The sequence below is a fragment of the Nuphar pumila genome, chromosome 14 (genome assembly GCF_984573655.1).
Source record: "Nuphar pumila chromosome 14, dmNupPumi1.hap1.1, whole genome shotgun sequence".
In the NCBI taxonomy this organism is placed as follows: Eukaryota; Viridiplantae; Streptophyta; class Magnoliopsida; order Nymphaeales; family Nymphaeaceae; genus Nuphar; species Nuphar pumila.
Genome location: NC_143262.1, coordinates 73361115 through 73384205, shown reverse-complemented (window position 1 = coordinate 73384205; position 23091 = coordinate 73361115). Strand labels below are relative to the sequence as shown.

At 35.6% G+C, this 23091-nt stretch overlaps 1 protein-coding gene across 1 annotated transcript in view; it reads left to right on the top strand.

Annotated features, from left to right (window-relative positions):
* LOC149816974 (fructose-1,6-bisphosphatase, cytosolic-like) overlaps positions 1–19688 on the top strand; it is a 45007-nt gene extending 25319 nt beyond the window's left edge. Inside the window, exons 11-12 of the mRNA XM_089987840.1 lie at positions 15123–15198; positions 19271–19688. Coding sequence (XP_089843966.1) covers positions 15123–15198; positions 19271–19384 — 190 coding nt within the window. The 3' untranslated portion in view covers positions 19385–19688. The remainder of the gene's footprint in view (positions 1–15122; positions 15199–19270) is intronic.
* The last annotated feature ends 3403 nt before the right edge of the window (positions 19689–23091 follow it).

The following is a 23091-nucleotide window of genomic DNA, read 5'->3' as shown; positions in this document are numbered from 1 at the left end:
TCACTGGGATGCAGCTATGATGGTTCTTCGGTACTTAAAGGCATCTCCTGGTAAAGGTCTGTTGTTTAAACGAAATCCATCTTTGGACGTTGTTGCTTACACTGACGTCGATTATGCAGGATCGGTTGAAGATAGGAAGTCGACATCTGGATTCTGTGTTTGTGGGAGGAAATCTTGTTACCTGAAGGAGTAAGAAACAAACTGTTGTAACCAGATCTAGTGCTGAATCTGAATACCGAGCAATGGCCCAGACTGCAGCTGAGATTATGTGGGTAAAATCAATCTTGACCGAGCTTCAAGAAAAAGTATCCCTACCTATGTTAATGATATGTGACAATAGGGCTGCTACATATATTGCCAACAACCCAGTGTTTCATGAAAGGACTAAACATATTGAAGTTGATTGTCACTATGTACGTGATTTGATTCAGGCTGGTTATATTTGCACAGATCATGTATCTTTCGAAGATCAAGTTGCTGATGTCTTTACCAAGGCCCTTGCGAGGCCTAGTTTCCTCCATTGTTGTGACAAGCTGAGCATGATCGATATCTATGCTCCAGCTTGAGGGGGAGTGTTGAGAATAGGTGGTTTTAAGTTTAAGCTTTATTAAATTAGGGGGGTATTTGAAATTTTATTTAATTAAGGGCTGAGATGTAATTTCGTGTTTTTGGCTTCTCTCTATTTAACATAGAGAGTAGCTGCCCTAAAAGTAACGAAGTTAACTTTTTTGTGCAGTCGTCTCTCTCTCTCTCTCTCTCTCTCTCTCTCTCTCTCTCTTTCTCTACCCAAGGTTCGGTATTTCTCATCCATCCTTCAACAGTTTCAATCATACTAACTCAGGCATAGTTGTTGCAAGAAAATAGGCGGAAGTATAAGCATTCACAAAGTCATACTATAGCATTCAAACAAGAAGTCCACAAAGGGACAATATAAAAGCCTAAAAAGGCTATACAAGCATAAAAATAATGAAATATTAGCCTTGAAAGGCATGGAAAAAACAAGGGGATAACCCCATATTTATATACAAAAGGGACACATGAGAGACCATTGGGGGCTCCCACATGGAGTCGTTGAAAGCCCCCAACGACTCTATGTTGGGACCCCCAATGCTTTAAGAAAAAAGGAGGAAAAGAAAAAAAAATACAAAAGAAAGAAAAACATATTCAAAAGAATGAATATGCAAGAAATGGTGAAAAGACTATTTTACCCTTATCGGGTATTACAAATGAATTACATAATTTATATATATTATTTTTTTAACACCCCCCTCAAACTTGATGGGGAAGGTTATCCCGAAAGTTTGAAAAATACAAAAAGAATCTTGGGAAGAAGTCCAAGTCTTCAAGAGTCTTTAAGAGAAATCTTCATCTTTATGGCATCTCAGAAAATTCTTGCAAATATAAGTCTTTAAAACACCTTTATTGGTGATCATCCCCAAGTACCTTCATTGGTTATCTCCATGATGTATCGACGGTGCCACTTCTTAAAGATCCTGAAAAGAAAGAACAAACCAAAAGAAGACTCCAAGAACACACAAAACAATATTCTAGCCCAAGAGTTGCAAAAACAATATATTGTAAAGTAAGAATAAAATTGTTTGAACAAAATAGTAACAACTTTTTGAATCATTAAATATTAAGGAAGACAAGAGGAGCATCCCTCAAAGATAAAATTAAATCATAATCAATTTATTTTTCAAGAAACCTTAACATTGATCATAGGAAGATTTGATTACTTAAAAGACATGATTCATTAAGAAGAGATAATCAAATATGCATAAAAATTATCTCAAATGACATGGTGGTCTTCAAAAAGCATATGAATCTCTTCAAGAGTGTCTATTAAAAACACTTCAAGCAAAACCCATAAAAGGGTATAAGTGGAAGAGAACAATAAAAATAAGTAAATCTTTATTTATGACAAACATGCTCAAGAAGCATTGAATATGCACCATGTGAAAATGTCTTCAAGACTAAAAGAACATCAAGTTCGAAAAATGACTTTAATGTGAAAATATCTCCAATAAAATCAAGTCCAAAGTTGACTTGGTTAACTCACAAGAATCACAAAGAGGCTAAGTGCACGAAGGCACAATGAAATACTCACAAAGGAGTACAAATATAAGGGAGTCTTCAAAGAGACCATATGCACAAGAACACTAAGTTCTCAATGTGTGAAGTGTGCACAAAGGCACAAGAAGAACACTTGGAACAAGTGTGCACAAGAGCACAACACATTCAATAGATCACAAATGCACAAATAATATAGAATCTTTATTTAGAGAACTCAAAAACTTTAGAAAGAGCTAATGAACTTTACGCATGCAATTATGTGAATCATGCACATGAAACAACAAATGAAAAGATAAGAACTTTTATCAAAGATAAGTTAATTAAATTTATGCATACCACAATGTGGACACAATAATAAATTAAAAGCATAATTCACTCACCCATCCTAGAGTGATTTTAAGTATAGAGGACCAAATATACATATATATATATATATATATATATATATATATATATATATGTTATCAATAAAGTGCATGAATTTTTATTGATAAATATTTTTTCATACATGGAAGGAACAAGTAGTAAAGATTTTAAGAGATTCAGTAAAGAATTAAAAGATCCCACATGACAAAGGGAATGATATAAGCAAGTCAAAACCAATTTGCGGAAGATGACATTTAAAAAATCCCATAAATATCAAGAAATGGTCTTTTGCAAAGAGAGATTTAAAAAACTTATATAAGGAATGAGAAATGAAATTTGTAAATCAACACCAATTTTTAAAAAATTATATTCTCACGAATATCAAGGAGTAATATTTTGCAAACTTTAATAATGCAATGCAAGATGCATGAAATTATTTCGATCAATCATTTCTCATAGAAGAGAAGATGAGTTAGACAATTTTGAAAAAATTATCATACATTTGAATGAGTATATTAGAGCATCGGTTTAACCATCACAAGCAATCACCTCCTAGTCCTCTAAACTTCAAATATCAAGTGTATCAGCGACTAGACCAAGAGCATAAACAACATGCCACTACAACAACAACAACAACAACAACAACAACTACTACTACGCCTTCATCCCAAAACAATTGGGGTCGGCGATATGAACCAAAAAAGAAAATCATTCTGGGTCTTTCACATGAATCCTTCTCCTCCAATCATTTATATCCAATGCCATGTCCTCGGTGAGGTTCAAAGCATTCATATCCTTTCCTATCATCTCCATCCAAGTCTTCTTAGGCCTACTCCGACCTCTTTTAACTAATATATTTTCTCATTTCTCCATCCTTCTAACTGGAGCATCATTAGGCCTTCGCCGAATATGCCCAAACCACCGTAAATGATTCTCTCTTATCCTATTTTCAATGGATGCAACGCCTACCTTCTTACGTATCTCCTCGTTTTGAATCTTATCTTTTATCGTATTTCCACACATCCATCCAAGCATACGCATCTTAGCTACACTCATTTTTTTAATATGATGTCTTTTGGCAGCCCAACATTCTGTACCATATAGTAAAGCGGGCCTAATTGTCGTCCTATAAAACTTTCTCTTCAACCGCAATGGCATTCTGAATCGCACAATACTCCAGTTGCACTTTTCCATTTCATCCACCCAACCTTTATCCTATGATTTACATCTCCATCAATTTCTCCATACTTTTGAATGATAGATCCCAAATATTTGAAACAGTCATCCACCGATATTTTTTGCTCACCAAGCTTTATTACACTCCCATCACTACTTCGTTGCTTACTAAACCGACATTCCATATATTTTGTCTTACTCTTACTCAACTTAAAACCTCTTGCTTCCAATGTCTGTCTCCATAATTCTAACTTAGCATTAACCCCAGCTCTAGACTCATCAATCAAAACAATATCATCAGCAAACAACATGCCACCTATGTCACATGGGTGCGGGTGCGGATGTGGGTGCGGGTGCGGGTGCAGGTGCGGGGATGCGGCACTTTCAAAAAACCCAGGTGCGGGGGTGCGGCAGGGGCAAAAATATAAAAAAAATTATATATATATATATATATATATATATATATATATATATATATATATATATATATATATATAATTTTGAAGTTTTAACAGTTTAACATTTAACAGTTAACATTGTCATAATATCATTCATCATGCATGCAGTATATCAACCTAAATATCAAATTATCAATCAAATAAGTAAAGCAATTACATAAATCAACCTAAATATCAATCAAATAAGTAAAGCATAAAAGAACTAAATTACATACCAAAGTATATCCTGATGAAGTAATGGATGTTAATAATTTTCTTCTTCATCATCAAATGCATCATTAGAAGGAATATTGGGCTCAGCTAAATCCATGTTTGTTATGTTGAAATCATGCTCTCCCTCGAAGTCACACTCTTCTGGGTTTACATCCCAAAATTTGGATGTTCCTTGTCTGCATTACAAACCCAATTTGAAAATGTTAAATACAATACAAGTATATTTAAATGAAAACTAAAAAATAATCAAATAACTAAGAGAGCAAATTAGTATCTGTATTCATCATTGCTTCGCGAAAGTAATCGAAGATTTGAATGAACATATACTAAATCCTCCGTAAGCTTGCTGGTGAGTTTGTTTCTCTTCATGTTGTGGATTTAAGAATATGTGCTACAATTTTTTTTTACAACAAGATGAACTAGCAGGTTGCGATAGCAATCTTAATGCAAGACGTTGGAGAAGAGGTGTTTCGGATCCAAATGTTGACCACCATGTGATAGGATCTATATTATCTTTTTCTCTCGCGAATAATGTCGGTCCATATAATCTCGAAGATGAAAATTTTTCAAACTCTTGTGATTTGATGTAGAAGATATGCTTCTGGAAAAAGTCTTGTCATACACATATTTCTATGTCTTGATAGCTCTGGGTCTAAATTTGGAGGGACACGACCAATATCACCAGTGGATTAAGAGAATGTGTCATGCAATGCAAAGGAGTGTTGCTCTTATCTCATCTTCTGACTAAAATTGAATGAATATGATTAAAAAAATCTGAATCATCCAATGCAGGATTTTTTTCTTCATGCTTGAAAACTATAGCTTGTATTTTTTCAATCATATTATCCCACATTTCATAAACTCTGTGAAGCATGGGCTCATCCTTATCAACTTCTCTTAACATTTCCCAAATAGGTTGCGTAAATTGAAGGAAGTATATCACTCTGTCTCAAAACTCATCATCAAGAATGAATTTTTTAATTTCTTGAGCCTTGATATTATCATCAACACGATAGAATGTCCAATTTTTATCAGTCACCATGTTAATCAAAGCATTCTTCACTCTTTTAATCATCTTCACCATCACAATGATGGACGCAAAACATGTTTCAGCGACCTTCAACAATTTCAAGTCAGAATGCCTATTAAATATAGCATTAGCACGATGGTGGTTAACAACAAAATTTCTAATGCTTTTGACATTTCTTTCTAAATCTTCAATTCATGAACATAAAGCATATGCTTATGAATTTTCTTCTTCTTTGGGGTTGCAGATGCTCTTTAAGGCTAGATTTAAGCTGTGTGCTTCACATGGAGTCCAAAAAATATGAGGGTACTCGCTCTCCAAACTCAACGTTGCACTTTTACAAACTGGAGCGTTGTCTGTAATGATTTGTACCACTTTCTGATCACCCACTTCTTTTATCACTTCTATAAACAATCCCTTCAAATACTCTGCATTTTTATATTCCCCATATGCATCAACTGCTTTCAAGAATATTGGGTCACTAAGCGAACAAGCAATAAAATTGATTAATGGACGTCTTTGAATATCTGTCCATCCATCAGACACAATAGAAACTCCATTTTGCTCCCATGAATATTTTTTAATCTCTAGCAACCTCTCTACATTTGCCCTCTCTTCTGCAAGAAGTGTGGTTCGTATTTTTTCTGAACTTAGAGGCACGTAACCACTCAAATTACAATTTGCCAAGGATGTTATTAAATCCTTCCAATAAGGATTTCTAGCCGCATTAAATAGGAGTGAACCAGAATAAAAATACCTCTCAACTTTTCTATTCAATTCTTCTCTTCCATATGTATTGAATGATGTTTGTATCGTCCTTCTACCTCCTACATTGACTTTTCTTTTTTTTCAGTATCTTCTTGGTGGCTTGCAAATGGCACACTAATTGCACAAGAATCGACCATTGCCTTTCTCTTATCATATTCTTCTTGTATTGTCTTTGCATTGCCTCATCAACTTTTCTGCAAGCTGAAATGCCATGTCCTGGTTTCTTCAACAAATGAGCCTTCACTCTTGTGTAAGACCCAACAAAATCTCTTTCGCAGAGCTTGCATCGAAATCTCTTGTTTCCACCACCTCATTCTCCAGCTTTTGCAAGTTTATCTACATGTACCCATAGTGGCCCCACATCATCAATCCCACTGCAACTATCAGCAAAACTAGCAGCATAACTCACATGTTGGGATGAGGATGATGCAAGTCCTTTCCCTTTATCCGTCATTTTTATCCTGAAAACACAAAAAAAATATATTCAAAATTTTAAATCAATTATACAGACTGACATTATCTTGATATAAAATCACCAAGGAGGGGGGATCTGCCCCTCCCCTGCCAAAAACAGAGAGTAGGGACGGGGGCTCGACCCCCTCCCCTGTCGAAAATAGAGGGAGCGGGGGGGGGGGGGGCTCAGGCCCTCCCCTGCCGACCCAACAAGAGAGCGAGAGGTTGGGGGGGCTCGGCCCCTCCCCTGAAATCAAAAGGAGCAGGGTGGGGGGCTCGGCCCCTTCCCTGCCGAAAATAGGGAGGGGCTCAGCCCCTCCCCTGCAGACCCATCAAGAGAGCGAGAGGGGGGGCTCGGCCCCTCCCCTGTTGATCCAACAACCTTGCCGAAAACAGAGGGAGCAGGGGGGACTCAGCCCCTCCCCTGCCGACCCAACAAGAGAGTAAGGGGGGGCTCAGCCCCTACCCTGCCGAAAACAAAGGGAGCAGGGGGGGCTCGGTCCCTCCCCTGCCGACCCAACAAGAGAAAGAGAGGGCGCAGGAGGGGGGGGCTCGACTCCTCCCCTGCCGACACAAGCAGAGAGCGAGAGGGAAGTACATGCGACGAGGGAGAGGAGGAGCTTCGGAGGTGGCGTCGGGGCATCGGGAGGAGAGGGCTACGCGGGAGAGGAGAGGAGAGGAGTGATTTGGGCAAAAAAATTTGCCCTAATCACTCCTTTTCATCGGTTTTTTTTTAACGTTCGAAATGTGGACGAAAACGACCCTAAGTGCGTTGACCGCACCCGGTGCTGCACCTGCGTCGCATCGACGCGGGTGCGGCACCTGCTTTGTCGAGTCCCTGTTACTTAGCATGCCACTAAAGGGCCAAAAATACACACGAAGGTGTGTAAAAACACCTCTTGTCTATATATAATGACACTTGAAACGAGTGTATCAGTGACTAGAACAAGAGCACAAACCAACAAAGGGCTAAAAATCACACACGAAAGTGTGAACAAATGTCTCTTGTCTACGTATAGTGACACCTAAAATTAAGTGTATCAGCTACTAGAGCAAGAGTAGAAAGCCTATCATGGGCTAAAAACCACACACGAAGATGTGAATCAACATCTCTTGTCTACATATAGTGACACTTAGATAAGAGGCGTAAAAAGAAGACACCCGAGTTAAGAAGGCTGGTAATGAAAATACTAATGCAAAATATCAATTTAGACCATATTTCAAAACACCATGGTTTCAAGGAATAGATAGTCATCACAGATACACATAATTAAAAGCATCCATAATAAAGTTGATGTCCAAAGAACAAAGGAGTGATACAACACACTCACACTCAGAGATCCCATAACTATCAGTTGGAGTCAAACTACAAGTTGACAATTTAAAATGACATAAAATAAGGTGCACACAACTCACCCCAACAAACATCTCTGATTCAACAATAATAAGGCCAAAAAGATTGATGCATCATATAAAAGTCTGTGATGGACAACACAAATGCCATAAAAAGGCAATGAACACTCACAGAAATCATTTTTCAAATAGGTGAGTTCATAAAGGAACCGATATTAAAAGATAATTTCAAATTGAAAAAACCAATAATGGTAGATGACCAATCTTAGAAAAAGATGCAATTATATGCATAACAATATGTCTCATGACAACCTTTTGAATAAACATGAATCATGCTTAACATAGTCAATTCTGATCAAGGAATAGATGCACTAGAGCACGTTATATATAAAAGATCTAATAATTTTAAAGAGAAGACAAGAACATATTATCTTAAAAAGAATCCTTTTAAATCAAAAGTCTGCTATGAGACAAACGAAACATGTAATATATTAAGGAAATAATACATATAAAGTTTTTAGAAGAACCTTTTACACTCTCAAAAATAGACATAATTACTATCAATCATGAATACTTGAAGCAATAAGATGATCTAATAACTCATAGCCACATAGGTTATATAGAAGCCTATGAAATTATACAAAACATAATTCATTATGCAATATAATTTTGTGACTATGACACATTTTTTAGAGAAAAACGAGTTAAACAAAAATGCATTCAAAGCATTTAATACAAGATTTACTTTCTATATAAAAGTCAAATCACAAATATTAAAGATCATTCTCAAGCATAATCAATCGAGAATGTTTTTCAAAGAATTAGTTTTGCATAATGAGAACATCTTAAAGTTAACCATTGTAATGAGATATGCAAAAATACAAATTACAAGGAATAACACAAGAGGATTCATGTAATGAACAATGCAGAAATACAAATAACAAGATAATTCTTTGAAGAGCTTAACAAAAAGCCAAGAATTACAAGCACATAATGTGTACGATACACAAAAACCTACTAAGGTTTAAATGTTAAAAAAGCAAAAGAAGAATATTATTGAAGGAAAAACGAGAGAATCGGTGAAATCATATGAGTATGCAAAGATATCCATGATATTAAACATGATGACACAAGGTGTACTTTATACAAATTTCTTGAAATTTTAAGAAAATCATAAAATTCATAATTATTACCAATAATTATATTGATAAAACCAAATGCATATAACAAGGGAATTAGCAATATGAAAAGCATAATCTTTAAGATTTAAAGCAAAACCATATATTCTTGTAAAATATAATTTCTATGACAATATGCATAATTAAAACAAATATTTTATGGAGATATGCTTACGCATAAGATTTAATAATTTCTTTAAAGAACTATTCATTTTTAACATATTTAGCAAGCGGCTACTATATTTTAAATATATTTTCAAATGCATACCATAAATATTTAAAGTAGAGAATCCAAAGAAAATAGCAAAAGTATCCATATATATAATTATATATATATAATAATAATCAAGAAAATAAGTGTTTTCTCATTCATAATGCATAAGATAAATAATACAAGAGACACCTTTTAAAAAGTATGTGATACATACCGGGTAAATTCTTTCTTTGAATCCACACTTTGTGTGGCACGCTTTTTGAGGTGAACACCGTGATGAAGCAACACACGAGCTATTCTTCTAGAGACCAAGCTCTGATACCATGTAAGGAAATAGGCAGAAGTGTAACGCAAGAATGCACAAGCATTCACAAAGTCCAATAATGGACAAGCACTATGGCATTCAAACAAGAAGTCCACAAAGGGACAAATAAAGGCCTAAAAAGTCTATACAAGCATAAAAATAATGAAATATTTATTGGATGAAGCCTTGAAAGGCATAGAAAATACAAGGGGGATAACCTCATATTTATACACAAAAGGGACACATGAGAGACCATTGGGGGCTCCCACATGGAGTCGTTGGGAGCCCCCAACAGTCATATTTATGACCGTTGGGGGTCCCAACGACTCTATGTTGGGACCCCCAATGCTTTAAGCAAAAAGGAGGAAAAGAAAAATAAAAAATAAATGCAAAAGAAAGAAAAACATATTCAAAAGAATGAATATGCAAGAAATGGTGAGAAGACTATTTTACCCCTATCGGGTATTACAAATGAATTACATAATATATATATAACAATTGTCGCCATGGCACGACACTTTGCTTCAGTAGAAGAGAGGGACACCTTCCGCTACTTCTTGCATCTCAATGAAATTAAAGAATCTCTTACAAAAACACAAGAACCAGTGGTTGAGCATCTAGCATTTACATCCTTTCTCTAGTCGGAATAAGAATATGCAATAATTTCTAACGAGGAATATGATAAAAAAAATAACCCATAATTAATAGAATTCCTAATATATCTAATAATTTTCATTACAATACTCATATGTACTGTAGTGGGAACATGTTGAAATTGACTAATAGAATAAATAGCATAAGAAATATCAGGATGAGTAATAGAGAGATAAGATAAAGCTTCAATTATTTGTCTATATGGAGTTGAATCCTTCAGAGGTTCTCCATTGTCTTTATTCATCTTTGCATTGATGACCTTTGGAGTATCAACTCGTTTTTCATCTGAAAGTTTTGACCATTCAATGATCTTTGTTGCATACTTAGGCTGCTATAACAAATAACCACGAGGTGAGTAAGGCACTTCTATTACAAGAAAATACCATAAAAAAACAAAATCTATAATATCAAGTTAGCTTTGAGCACATCTTTGATATAACTAACTCCTTACTTATCACCTTCTGTGATAATTATATCATCAACGTAGAGAAGTAATATCATCATTCCTGTATTAGAAGACTTAACAAATAATGCAGTGTTAGTATAACAAGATTTAAAGTGAAGTTGGGTCATAACGCTACTAAATTGATCATACCAAGCCTTGGGGGCTTTCTTTAAACCATACAATGCTTTTCGTAACCAAAGATTTTTTTCTTGTGCTAAATTTAAACCTAGCGGGGGATCTATGTAAACTTCCTCGTTGAGATTACCATACAAAAATGCATTTTTTACATCCGTTTGAAAGATTGACTATTTTTTAATTGATGCTATAAAAATAAGGGTTCTAACGGTGGTCATTTGAGCTATTGGAGCAAATGTTTCATCATAGTCTATTCTGTATTCTTGACTATATCATTTGGCTATGAACCTAGCTTTATATCTTTCTAATGTCCCATCACTTTTAGTTTTTATCTTATACACCCATGTATATCCTATAGTTTTTCTTCCTTTAGGTAATGTTTGAATTTCTCAAGTTTTTGCTTTTTGTAAAACTTTTAATTCATCATTCATTACTTTAATCCATTCTTAATAGTTTTTAGCATCATGTTAAGATGATGTATAGCCATTAGACAAGCTCTATATTTAGGTTTAAAAGAGTCATAGGATACGAATCTACTAGGAGCCTTTGAAATTCTTATGGTTTTTTTAATACTAGAGGAATCTATATCTTGATTTTGAAAATATCTTTCTAAAGCACAAAGTGGATGATTTTCGGTACGTCGAGTATAGGTTTAAATTTCATTATGAGATTGACAAGCTCTATATTTAGGTTCAAAAGAGTCATAGGATACTAATCAACTAGGAACCTTTGAAATTCTCATGGATTTTCTAATACTAGAAGAATCTATATCTTGATTTTGAGAATATCTTTCTAAAGCATATGGTGGATGGCTTTCGGTATGTCAAGTATATGTTTGAATTTCATTATGAGATAGATCTATATTATCGAGACCCTCATTCACATTCCCATGTGCATCATGAGCGTCCTCATTGTCACTGCATATTATGAATGTTATCACATTTTTCATGCTTATTGATAAGGTGGAAGAGAAATGAATAGTCACAATGCTCTTGGATTTTCTATTTATCAAATCCATTTTCGTTTTAAAAGAAAAGTAACATTTCTTGAAACATATAATTTGTTCCTTTTAATTTTATAACATCTATATCCCTTTTGATTTTCGGCGTAGCCTAAAAAAACACAAGAAATTGCTTTTGGGAAAAGTATGTCGTTTTTGTTGGTAAGAACAAATCATTTACAACCAAAGACTCTCAACCTTTTATAATCAGGAGATGTTTTAAATAATTTTTCAATAGGAGAAATAATTTTAATGGTTTTTGAAGGCATCCTATTTATCAAATAAACCGTCGTAAGAGCGGCTTCGGCCCAAAACATTTTTGGAATATTTCTTGATATAAGAAGTGCTCTAAGAGTCTCAATAATATGTCTATGCTTCTTTTCGACTCATCCATTTTGTTGATGAGTATAAAGACATGATTTTTAATGAATAATCTCATGCAAGTCAAGATAATTTTGAACTCCTTTGACACAAAGTTTCTTCTAGAATTGGTTCTAAAGATTTTAATATTGGTTTTAAATGTAGTCTTTGTATAAGAATGACATTTTTTGAAACAATCAAATACTTCAGATTTGTTTTTAAGAAAATTATCCAAGAGTGTCTACTATAATCATCCACAAACACAACATAATAAGATACTCCTCCTTTGGATATAACTGAAGTTGGTTCCCATTCATCCAAATATACCAACTCAAATAGATTTTTAGATATAAAATGACTAGGCCCAAAGGGTAAGGATTTCATTTTACTAAAGATGCAATATTTACAAACAAAATCTCTTTCTTTATAACTTGTAAGAAATGTAAACAAATATAATTTAAACACACTAGGATTTTCTAGTCTTTTGTGCCAATTTTTTATATCTTTTTTTTCATAAAATTACAAAAAGTTTGTTTTGATAATTCAAGATTGTCCATAACATTATAGATCTCCTCTTCTATAGCATCGCCCAATCGATTTCTTGAACTGGAGATCCTGTATCAAACAATCAGTAGATGAAAACAAAATTTTGCATCCATGATCTACAATTTGAAAAACGGATAAGTGGTTTAATTTAAATTTTGGTACTACTATAATATTTGGTATAAAAAAAGTTTTTTGTTTTTAAAAAGCCCTAAAACTTTTAATTTTTAAAGAAGTTTCATCGGCAGTTGAAACATAAAAATCATTTGGATTAGTATGACATTCAGATAATATGAACTCATTTGGGGTCATATGAAAAGAAACACCGAAATCAAGAATCCAAGAAGTCTTACTGGGGTCACCACTTATAGATATGGCCGCACCCGAGAAGGAAGAAGCTTGACTTTGAACATTGGTTGTAGTGCCTCCATGGGTTGTGCCAAGGATAATTAGCCAATGCATTTGGAATCGTTTATACCATTTATTTCAAAAGATGGTCCCACCGAAGCCACCTTCTTATCATCTCTTTGATCTTTTTTCCTTCTTTTAAGGCAAAAAGGCTTGATGTGTCCCGGTTCATAGCAATGGTAACATATTATTTTTCTACTCTTGTGTTATGATCACTTATTTTCTCATTTTAACTTCTTTCATAGTCATTGAAATTTCTTTCATTCTCATAATTTCTTACAAAGTGAGGAGGTTTATAATTCCTAGTGTGATTTCTGGACTTTGATATCGCAAGCAGAGATTTTTCATCTTTTGAAGATGATGGTTTTTTCAACATATTTTTCTTCATAGTTAACTCTTCAAGAGTTTCAACTATGGTAGGTACACCTTCTCTATGAAAAAGGGCTAATTTGGTCCCTTCAAATTCAGGTTTAAGCCCATTAACAAATTGATATAAATGATTTATTCTAATTTGTTTTTCATAGAGTTCTATATCTTTGGGCAATGTCATTTTGGCTCTAGAAGAGCCAATTCATCCTAAAGAAGAGAGGGCATTATAATATTCCTTAATGCTTATCTCTTCTTGGGTCATAGTTCTCACTTTATTTTGCACATTGCATATGTGAGCAATATCCTTGAGACTATACATATCTTTAAGATACTTCTATGCATTATTAGTAAAGTCAAATTTCGTTAAACTAGAACATTTTTTGATGTCAACACCATTGATAAGCCATCCAATTATTTTGGAATGACCCATCCTCCACTCTTTCTATTTTTTCTCATATTCAGTGATGGCCTTAGACATCTTCTCTCCTTAAAGTGATTATAAGTTTGGGTTCTATTTCAGTTCCATCAACCAAACCTCATACACCTTTTTTCCATATTTTATATTTCACTATGGATGCCCACATTACATAGTATCATTGAGTCTTACGGGAATTAAGACGATCACTTCTCTTTCATCCTCCATTTTTACAATAATGAGAAGGAGAGAGAAGAGAGCAAGAATTTTGTTGAGGAGATCTTTGATGGTGCACTTCACAATGCAATGATCCCACAAACCGATGCTTATACCATGTAATGAAATAAGAACAAAAGCAAAACAGGTGTCCCTTATGGACTTACAATAATACATTCAACCAATAAGAACACTAATTGATTTATTCAACCACCCACACAAGGGTCAAAATAAATGCTGCTTTTGTATTGCACAATATGCTTAAAAAGCAATACTTTTTACATGGGCTTGAAGCCCTATTTATAACAACAAAAGAAATAAGGAGCAGCAACTAGCTGTTGGGCTGCTCCCAAACGATCACATTTGTGACCCTTGGGAGCAGCTCCAACAGCTAGTTGGAGGTGTCCCATTCAAAAGTACCAAAGCAAAAAATAAAAAAAGGAGCTGTCCCATTCAAAAGTACCAAAGCAAAAAATAAAAAAGCAGCAAAAATAATAATTATACAGTCAGCCCCTAATGGGCTGACTTTTATTACAGACTGAAATGACCAAAATACTATTTCGGTTTATATATATATATATATATATATATATATATATATATATATATATATTAGTTGTCTTAACAGTGTGTGCATGTGGACATTTTGTTAGAAGTTGGCATGCTGATCATAGAATATTTTAGTGTGGTTGTGATTTTTCTTGTTTGGTTCAGGCTTCTGTATGAGGTGTTTCCGATGTCATTCTTGACGGAACAAGCAGGTACCAAAGCAAAAAATAAAAAGGAGCTGTCCCATTCAAAAGTACCAAAGCAAAAAATAAAAAAAGTCAGCCGCTAATGGGCTGACTTTTATTAGACTGAAATACTATTTCGGTTTACATTATATATATATTAGAAGCTTGTCTTAACAGTGTGTGCATGTGGACATTTTGTTAGAAGTTGGCATGCTGATCATAGAATATTTTAGTGTGGTGATTTTTCTTGTTTGGTTCAGGCTTCTGTATGAGGTGTTTCCGATGTCATTCTTGATGGAACAAGCAGGTGGTCAAGCATTCACTGGCAAGGAACGGGTATGAACAAGATTTCTCACCATCTTATACTCTTGTTAAAAAAAGAAATAAAAGAAATATCTGTCTTTGCCCCCTGCATCACACACTATCAAATTGCCATTAGGTGATCAAACATGATCTTGATGCTTAAAACATTTAGCATAATAAAGAATAATTATGCTCTAGAACTATTTCTGCTTTTGTGGACATGTAGACAATGACAAAACTGTTGGTAGAAAGTGGGGAATTGGGATGTCAATCATTTGAGTTAGGTTGAGATATCCAACTGACCCAAATCCATTCTAGAATGTTGAACCTCTAATTATTCAATCATATAAACAGTCAAATCTGGAAATTGGTTTTCAAATTACTACCGGGAGAAAGTGTAGCTACACAACATAGAGTCTTAATTTTAGATCTTAGAATTAGACAATGCCGGAAAAGGGATAGACATAGGATAGATTCTAGAATTAAGTGGTGGGCACTGAAAGGAGCTAAACAAGGAATACTTGTAGAGCAGGTAGTTAAGAAAGTTGATTGGTGTCTCGAGGAGGATTCAGAATCAATGTGGAATAAGATAGCGGGTGGCATGAGAAAAGTGGCTAAGGAGGTATTGGGTGAGTCTAAAGGCGGTGCACCAATAGGTAAGGATACATCATGGTGGAATGAGGATGTCAAATTAGCTATTAAGGTTAAAAGAGAGTGTTATAGAAATCTAAGTGAGAGTCGTGATAATGAGGATTTGGAGAAGTATATGATAGCAAAGAAGAAAGCTAAAAAAGTAGTTCGAAACGCGAGGGCTAAGGTATATAAGGAGGTTTATGACAAGTTGGATACCAAAGAAGGCGAGAAGGATATTTATAGGCTTGCAAAGATGAGAGATAGGAAATCGAGGGATTTGGGTATGGTTAGAAGTATCAAAGATGAAACGCAAAGGGTTTTAGTCAAAGATAAGGAGATTAAGGAGAGATGGAAAGATTATTTTGATAAGCTATTTAATGATAGTCATGCTCAAGATCTTGGAGACTTCTCCATTCCTTTTCATGAGATAAATCATGACTTCATGCGCAAGATTCAAAAGAAAGAAATTGCAGAGGCTTTGAAGAAAATGAAATCAAGTAGGGCAGTTGGCCCAGATGGTATACCTATCGAGGCTTGAAAATGCTTGGGAGATAAAGGTTTAGAATGGTTGACAAATCTTTTTAACTTGATTTGGCGAACAAATAAGATGCCTAATGAGTGGAGGAAGAGTACTTTGGTGCTTTTATATAAGAATAAGGGTGATATACAAGATTGCACAAACTATCGTGGTATAAAACTCATGAGTCATACTATGAAACTTTGGGAGAGCGTGATTGAGTCTAGGTTGAGGAAGGTTGTCATGATATCGGATAATCAATTTGGTTTTATGCCTGGAAGATCAACTATGGAAGTTATACATCTTCTTAGACAACTTATTGAAAGATATAGAGAGAGGAACAAAGATTTGCATATGGTTTTTATTGATTTAGAGAAGGCGTACGATAGAGCACCTAGGGACGTTCTCTGGTGGACAATGATGAAGAAAGGTGTTTCTCTCAAGTACATTAGTATAATTAAAGATATGTATAAAGGAGTAGTAACCAATGTCCGCACTTGTGGAGGGGTGACAACCAATTTTCCGATAACGGTTGGGTTACATCAAGGATCTGCTTTAAGTCATTTCCTATTTGCGATAGTGATGGATGAGCTTACGAGACCAATTCAAGAAAATGTACCGTGGTGTATGTTGTTTGCTGATGATATTGTTTTGATTGATGAGTCTAGAGTTGGGGTTAATGCTAAGTTAGAATTATGGAGACAGACATTGGAAGCTAGAGGTTTTAAGTTGAGTAAAAGTAAGACTGAATATATGGAATGTCGGTTTAGTAAGCAACGAAGTAGTGATGGGAGTGTAGTGAAGCTTGGTGAGCAAGAAATACCGGTGAATGATTATTTCAAATATTTGGGATCCATCATTCAAAAGTGTGGAGAAATTGATGGAGATGTAAATCATAGGATAAAGGTTGGGTGGATGAAATGGAAAAGTGCAACTGGAGTGCTGTGCGATCATAGAATGCCATTGCGGTTGAAGGGAAAGTTTTATAGGATGACTATTAGACCCGCTTTACTATATGGTACGGAATGTTGGGCTGCCAAGAGACATCATATTCAAAAAATGAGTGTAGTTGAGATGCGGATGCTTAGATGGATGTGTGGAAATACAATAAAAGATAAGATTCGGAACGAGGAGATACGTAAGAAGGTAGGTGTTGCACCCATTGAAAATAAGATGCGAGAGAATCGTTTACGGTGGTTTGGACATATTCGGCGAAGGCCTAATGATGCTCCAGTTAGAAGGTTGGAGAAATGGGAAAATATATTAGTTAAAAGAGGTTGGGGTAGGCCTAAGAAGACTTGGATGGAGATGATAGGAAAGGATATGAATGCTTTGAACCTCACTGAGGACATGGCATTGGATAGAAATGATTGGAGGAAAAGGATTCATGTGGAAGACCCAAAATGAATTTCTTTTTTGGTTCATATCGCTGACCCCAATTGTTTTGGGATGAAGGCGTAGTAGTAGTTGTTGTTGTTGTTGTATTTAGCGCTGGAAAAGAGCCGAACGAACTGAACAGGGAATGTTCGGGCTTGACTCGTTTACCAATGGATTTAACTTGTGACTCGGCTTGTGTTTGTATTTGGCCGAGCCAAGCTCAAGCTAAGCTCATGCCTAAACAAGACAAGCTTAACACTAGCTGGCTTGTGTAAAAAAAATTGCTATTTATACATGAAACTTATATATTTTATATATTACACTATATATGTAGTCTCTAGAATATGAGAACCGTGTGAACTGGGCATTTTCAACGCTTTTTTTGCAAATCCAGTCATCTAGATGTGTTTGGCATGGTGAATTTGCTAGGAATCAACTGTCGAATCATGTATTTTTAATGAAAAAAGAAATTTTTAATGCTTGAATATTTATGAAGATTATGAGTCATTGATTTTAAAGCCTTAAAAAATCTTGTTTACGTATAGGGCTGATAAACGAACAGAGCAGCTCGTGACTCAGCTCGGTTCGGCTCGTCACATACTCGTTTGTGATTGGTTCATATAGTTGGTGAGCGAGCCACGAGCAGCTCGTTTAGCTTAAACGAGTTGAGGCCGAACACAAGGTGTTCAGCTCGGCTCGGCTCGGCTCAATAGTGCTTGTATAGATAACTTATATATATTTTTATGGATAATATATATTTTGTGTAATATATAAAAGGAAGAATGCATAAAATATATATATATATATATATAAAGAAGGATGAATGAAAAATATATACATAAAATATGAACTATTAAGTGTAATTTATAAAAAAATTATATATATATTTTCAAGTATAATATATAAAAAGGTATATCTATGTATAAATAACATGAAATGTGTTTACACTAGCCAGCTCGTGCTTGACTCGTCTCATTCGGGGACGAGCCGAGCTCGAGCTCGGCTCGGCTAAACATGAACACGGGCCGAGCCAGGAGCTCAATCCACTAGTAATTGAGCCGAGCCCGAACATGCCCTGTTTGGTTCGTTCGGCTCGTTTACCAGCCCTATTTACGTGTCATAATCGGATGATTCAAAAGTTGGTCCTTATAAAACCAAACATGTAAATCACATCCGTATGGTTAGATTTAAGAGAAAAGAATACAAAATCCATGAAAATCTTAGTTCACACGGTAGTTCTCATATTTTCAGTGACTATATATTATGAGCTCACCTAAACCAAGCGGAGCCAAACACTCTGTGTTCGGGCTCGACTTGTTTAAGTTAAACTAGCTTCTCGTGGCTCGGTCACCAGCTATGGGAACCTATCAAAAACGAGTTTATGATGAGCCAAACAAACCTGAATCAGGAGCTGCTTGGTTTGTTTTCCAGCCCTAGCTCTATGTTTTGTGTGTGTGTGTGTGTGTGTGTGTGTGCGCGTGTGTGTGTGCACATTTTTTCTTGATTGTTCACAATTTGAAGCAAATCTTCATCTGTTTCTTGTACTATTTTTAACCCATTGAACTGCTGCTTCTGCAGGCACTTGATTTGGTCCCTACCAAGATTCATCAGCGTTCTCCCGTTTTCCTTGGAAGCTATGACGAGATTGAAGAAATCAAGGCTCTGTATGCTGCTGAGGACACACAAGTATAATTTGTAAAATCATCTATTTTGCACATTCCTCTCATCATAATATCCTCCCATCTGGATGGTTCTCCAATCCAAATAAGTTTCAAGTCCTAAGCTTGAGGAACCATAATATAAGCGCATGTCACGCATGGACCTTTGATATATTGGACTTGCATGAGAATGCTTGTGATTCACAGTTGACAGGTTTGGCTGTGGAGGCATGTTAAGCAGTCATTCAGTGTTCACTTTTCAGCACTGTCATATGAATAATCAACATATGCATGGCACCATAATAACATACTTGTAACAACCGGAGAACTTTATTTCAGGCTTCTGTAGTTCAGGACTGCCAAAGGCTCAAATCACTAATACCATGATATAGCACAAGAGGATATGATGTGGCATAATGAAGACCTCCCCGCCTGTGCAGTATGATCGCAAGACCAAAACTTGAAGGAATGGACGAGGGCCTGCACAAGTGGTGGAGATTGTGGTTTAATTCGCAAAACCTTACCAGCCTTTGACATATGAACAAGTGTGCTTGTGAATTTTTCAAAACTCCACGTACGTGCATAAGAGAAATGCTATCCCACACCTACATAACTTTTACCCAAAAAAAAATCACGAGTCATTTGCCATTACTTGTTACCAACAAAGATTTGGTTCCAGATTCCGACTCCGATATGTATCAATAGAATTTGTAAGATAACTATGAATAGTAAAGTTACAGAATACACCTTTTAGATAGTAAATTCAGTGCAACTCTGTAAGAACTGATCACATAATCTGAATGAATGAAGAAAAATAATTGTTCAAGGAAACTCATGATGCCTCAGAAAAGGAGGAAAAAAAATCAAGATAATACATTAAAAGATACAAACAATTGGCTAGAAACCTAGTTTGATCCTTGTTTTCTGAAAACGCATTCTGCATCAAACATCCATCATTAAAAGAACATTATTTGGTCCAGTGAGTTGGCACACCACATATGAAACCTGAGAATCCTGAGTTTCGCTTGCCGCAAGTGCACAACTGAGGACTGATCAAAATCTGCTAAAACACTGTTCCTGAAGTTTATGATGTAACTACTTTGTGTGCCTTGCAACCCCGTTGCCGTAGTTCCTGCAAATCAGAATTGAGAAGTTTCCGTTCTGGCTGAACTTGTACAAACTCAAGTTTCTGAACAGAAGTCCACTAAGTATCACATGCTCAATCAAGTGCATTCATTCCATAACAATTTCTATATTCAAGGGACACACAACACGACGGTTGGTAAAGGATGCTTTTACTATTATATATTGGCATTCTACGTTCCATTGATCAACCACAGTTCAGGTTGAGTTTTGCATCTTATACTTTGAAAATTAAAGAAATCTGCCACCATTTTCTGCAACAAAAAGCATAGCAGATAATATTTCGGGATGACTTTGAAGATTAAAGAAATTTGCCATCATTTCCTGCAACAAAAAGCATATCAGATTACTTTTCTGTTTGGCATTCTATATGACTTAGCTGGCAGTAATGTACCACAGTTCAGGTTGAGTCTTGCATCTTATACTTTGAAAATTAAAGAAATCTGCCATCATTTTCTGCATCAAAAAGCATAGCAGATAATATTTCGGGATGACTTTGAAGATTAAAGAAATTTTCCATCATTTTCTGGAACAAAAAGCAGCAGCTAATATTTTGGGATGATTTTGAAGATTAAAGAAATTTGCCATCATTTTCTGCAACAAAAAACATGGCAGATTACTTTTCTGTTTGTCTTTCCATTATGACTTAGATGGCAGTAATGTATTCCACAAGCTGAAAAAAAATTGCTGCAGGCAACAGTTCGCTGAGTTAGGTTACCGGAAGCTTCTTAGATAAGTGGGAAGCTCGCTTCCCAAAAACTTGCTTCAGAAGAGCGATACTCCTCGCTTCCGAAACTTGATGAGAATTTCTATTCCTCCATGCTTCTCCTATGCTTTTCACACACTTTATCTGTTCTTTTTATATGTTTTTTTACTCTACTTTTCATGTTTTTTGTGTTTTCACTCACACATCTCATTCACTTTCATGTGCTTTCTCTAAATTGCTGTCATCATTTTTAAATTTTGTTAAAAATTTAATTGTTACATTAAAAATCATGAAATTTAAGACTAGTCACTTTTATTTTAGTTTTTAATTGCGTTCAATTTCTATTCCCATTCAATTATTATATTGTTTTTATTCCTCACTTCCTGCTTTCTATACATTTTTTAATCTATTGCTTCTCGTTCCCGTGCTTCCGCTTCCTAGTCTGGCAACCTTGTCATAACCCCAAATCCGTTGGTTAAGGTACTGAAACAGGGAAAATTACACTGGCACGGTCAATCCACCATAGGGATGTTTTGAGATCCCAGTTGTTAATGGGTCAGATCTGGTTTTGGTTTTTCACGTCAGAATAAGAAAGAATCCAAATCAAACAGATGTCAGATACCCGATGCACCAAGAACAAAATTGGATGAGTACTAGCTAATCAGATCCAGGTTTGCTAAATGCTTTGCCAATCCATATTTAGGCTGCATCCAGATATGTAGGTTTCAGTAAATGCCTAAATCCAATCTAATCTGAGCTGTTTACATCCCTAACTCCCCTGTCAAATCCCTCCTGGCTTGATCTAATTGATTTTTTTTTCAACATTAGAGAAGCAATATTCTTTGCTGCAAATGAAGGCAAATACATTCATGAAACAGAGCCTGAGCATGCTAGGCACATATTTAAAATAGCTATAGTTCTTTGGCTGCAATTTTAGGGAAAGAGAGAACATTCAACATTACCAAAATACATCCAACAGAATATTGGATGAGAGAAGAACATAGGAGTAAGACAGCCAACCTCTCTTTAGGGAATTTGATGCAATTTTGATGCAATTTTAGGGAAAGAGAAACTGCTGCTGTACTTGAGCACAACCTGACAATACAATTACCATTATCCTCTTTAGTTTGTATGTCATCCAGGCACTTCTGTTTGCAAGCAAAAAAAAATTGTGAATGGCGTATACCATCTTCTCGATGTGAAGAAGCCAATGACTACCTAGAGCTAATAAGCCACAACTTTTTACGAATCATATGGAAAAGTAGATTAAGTACCATTGCAACGAAGGCAGAGGAAATTTCCCATAAAGGAATAGCTCACACTGCCTAATGGGGAGGTACCAGTACAAGATGGATTTAGATGAAATCATTCAGTACTGCAAGTTCATGCAACTTATGCTTCATCAATGGGGAGCCTTCTCTACAAATTGGTTTAGATGGTTCTATCTGTAGGAGCTGCTTACAAACTTCCATGGCTGTTCCTTAGAGAAGTCCAAAATTGTTTCCCAGTGTATCAGCAACGCTAATATGCTTCAAGTTGGCAAATTCTATTCCCATAAGTCTCCTCCTCTGTTCATCCCTGTTTGTTTCCTCCCTCACAAAACAACGTCTGTTTGGCAATAATCCTCACCAATGATTTGTATTCCTTCCTTTTGCATAACAAGTCTTCTACAGTAGTTGAGCATTGCTCCCCAAGATATTGGTCTGTGTAAAACTGGCAAAACACACTCACAGCCAACCTCTATTTTTTGTCCTTGTTGTCTTGGCTCTCATGTTGTGGAAGAAACTCCAATGAACATGACCCACATTTTTTTCTTCTCCACACCAATCTTCTTCTTCTTTCATTATAAGCTGCTTCCTGTCATGATCATGGTGGCCCTCCCTATACCACCA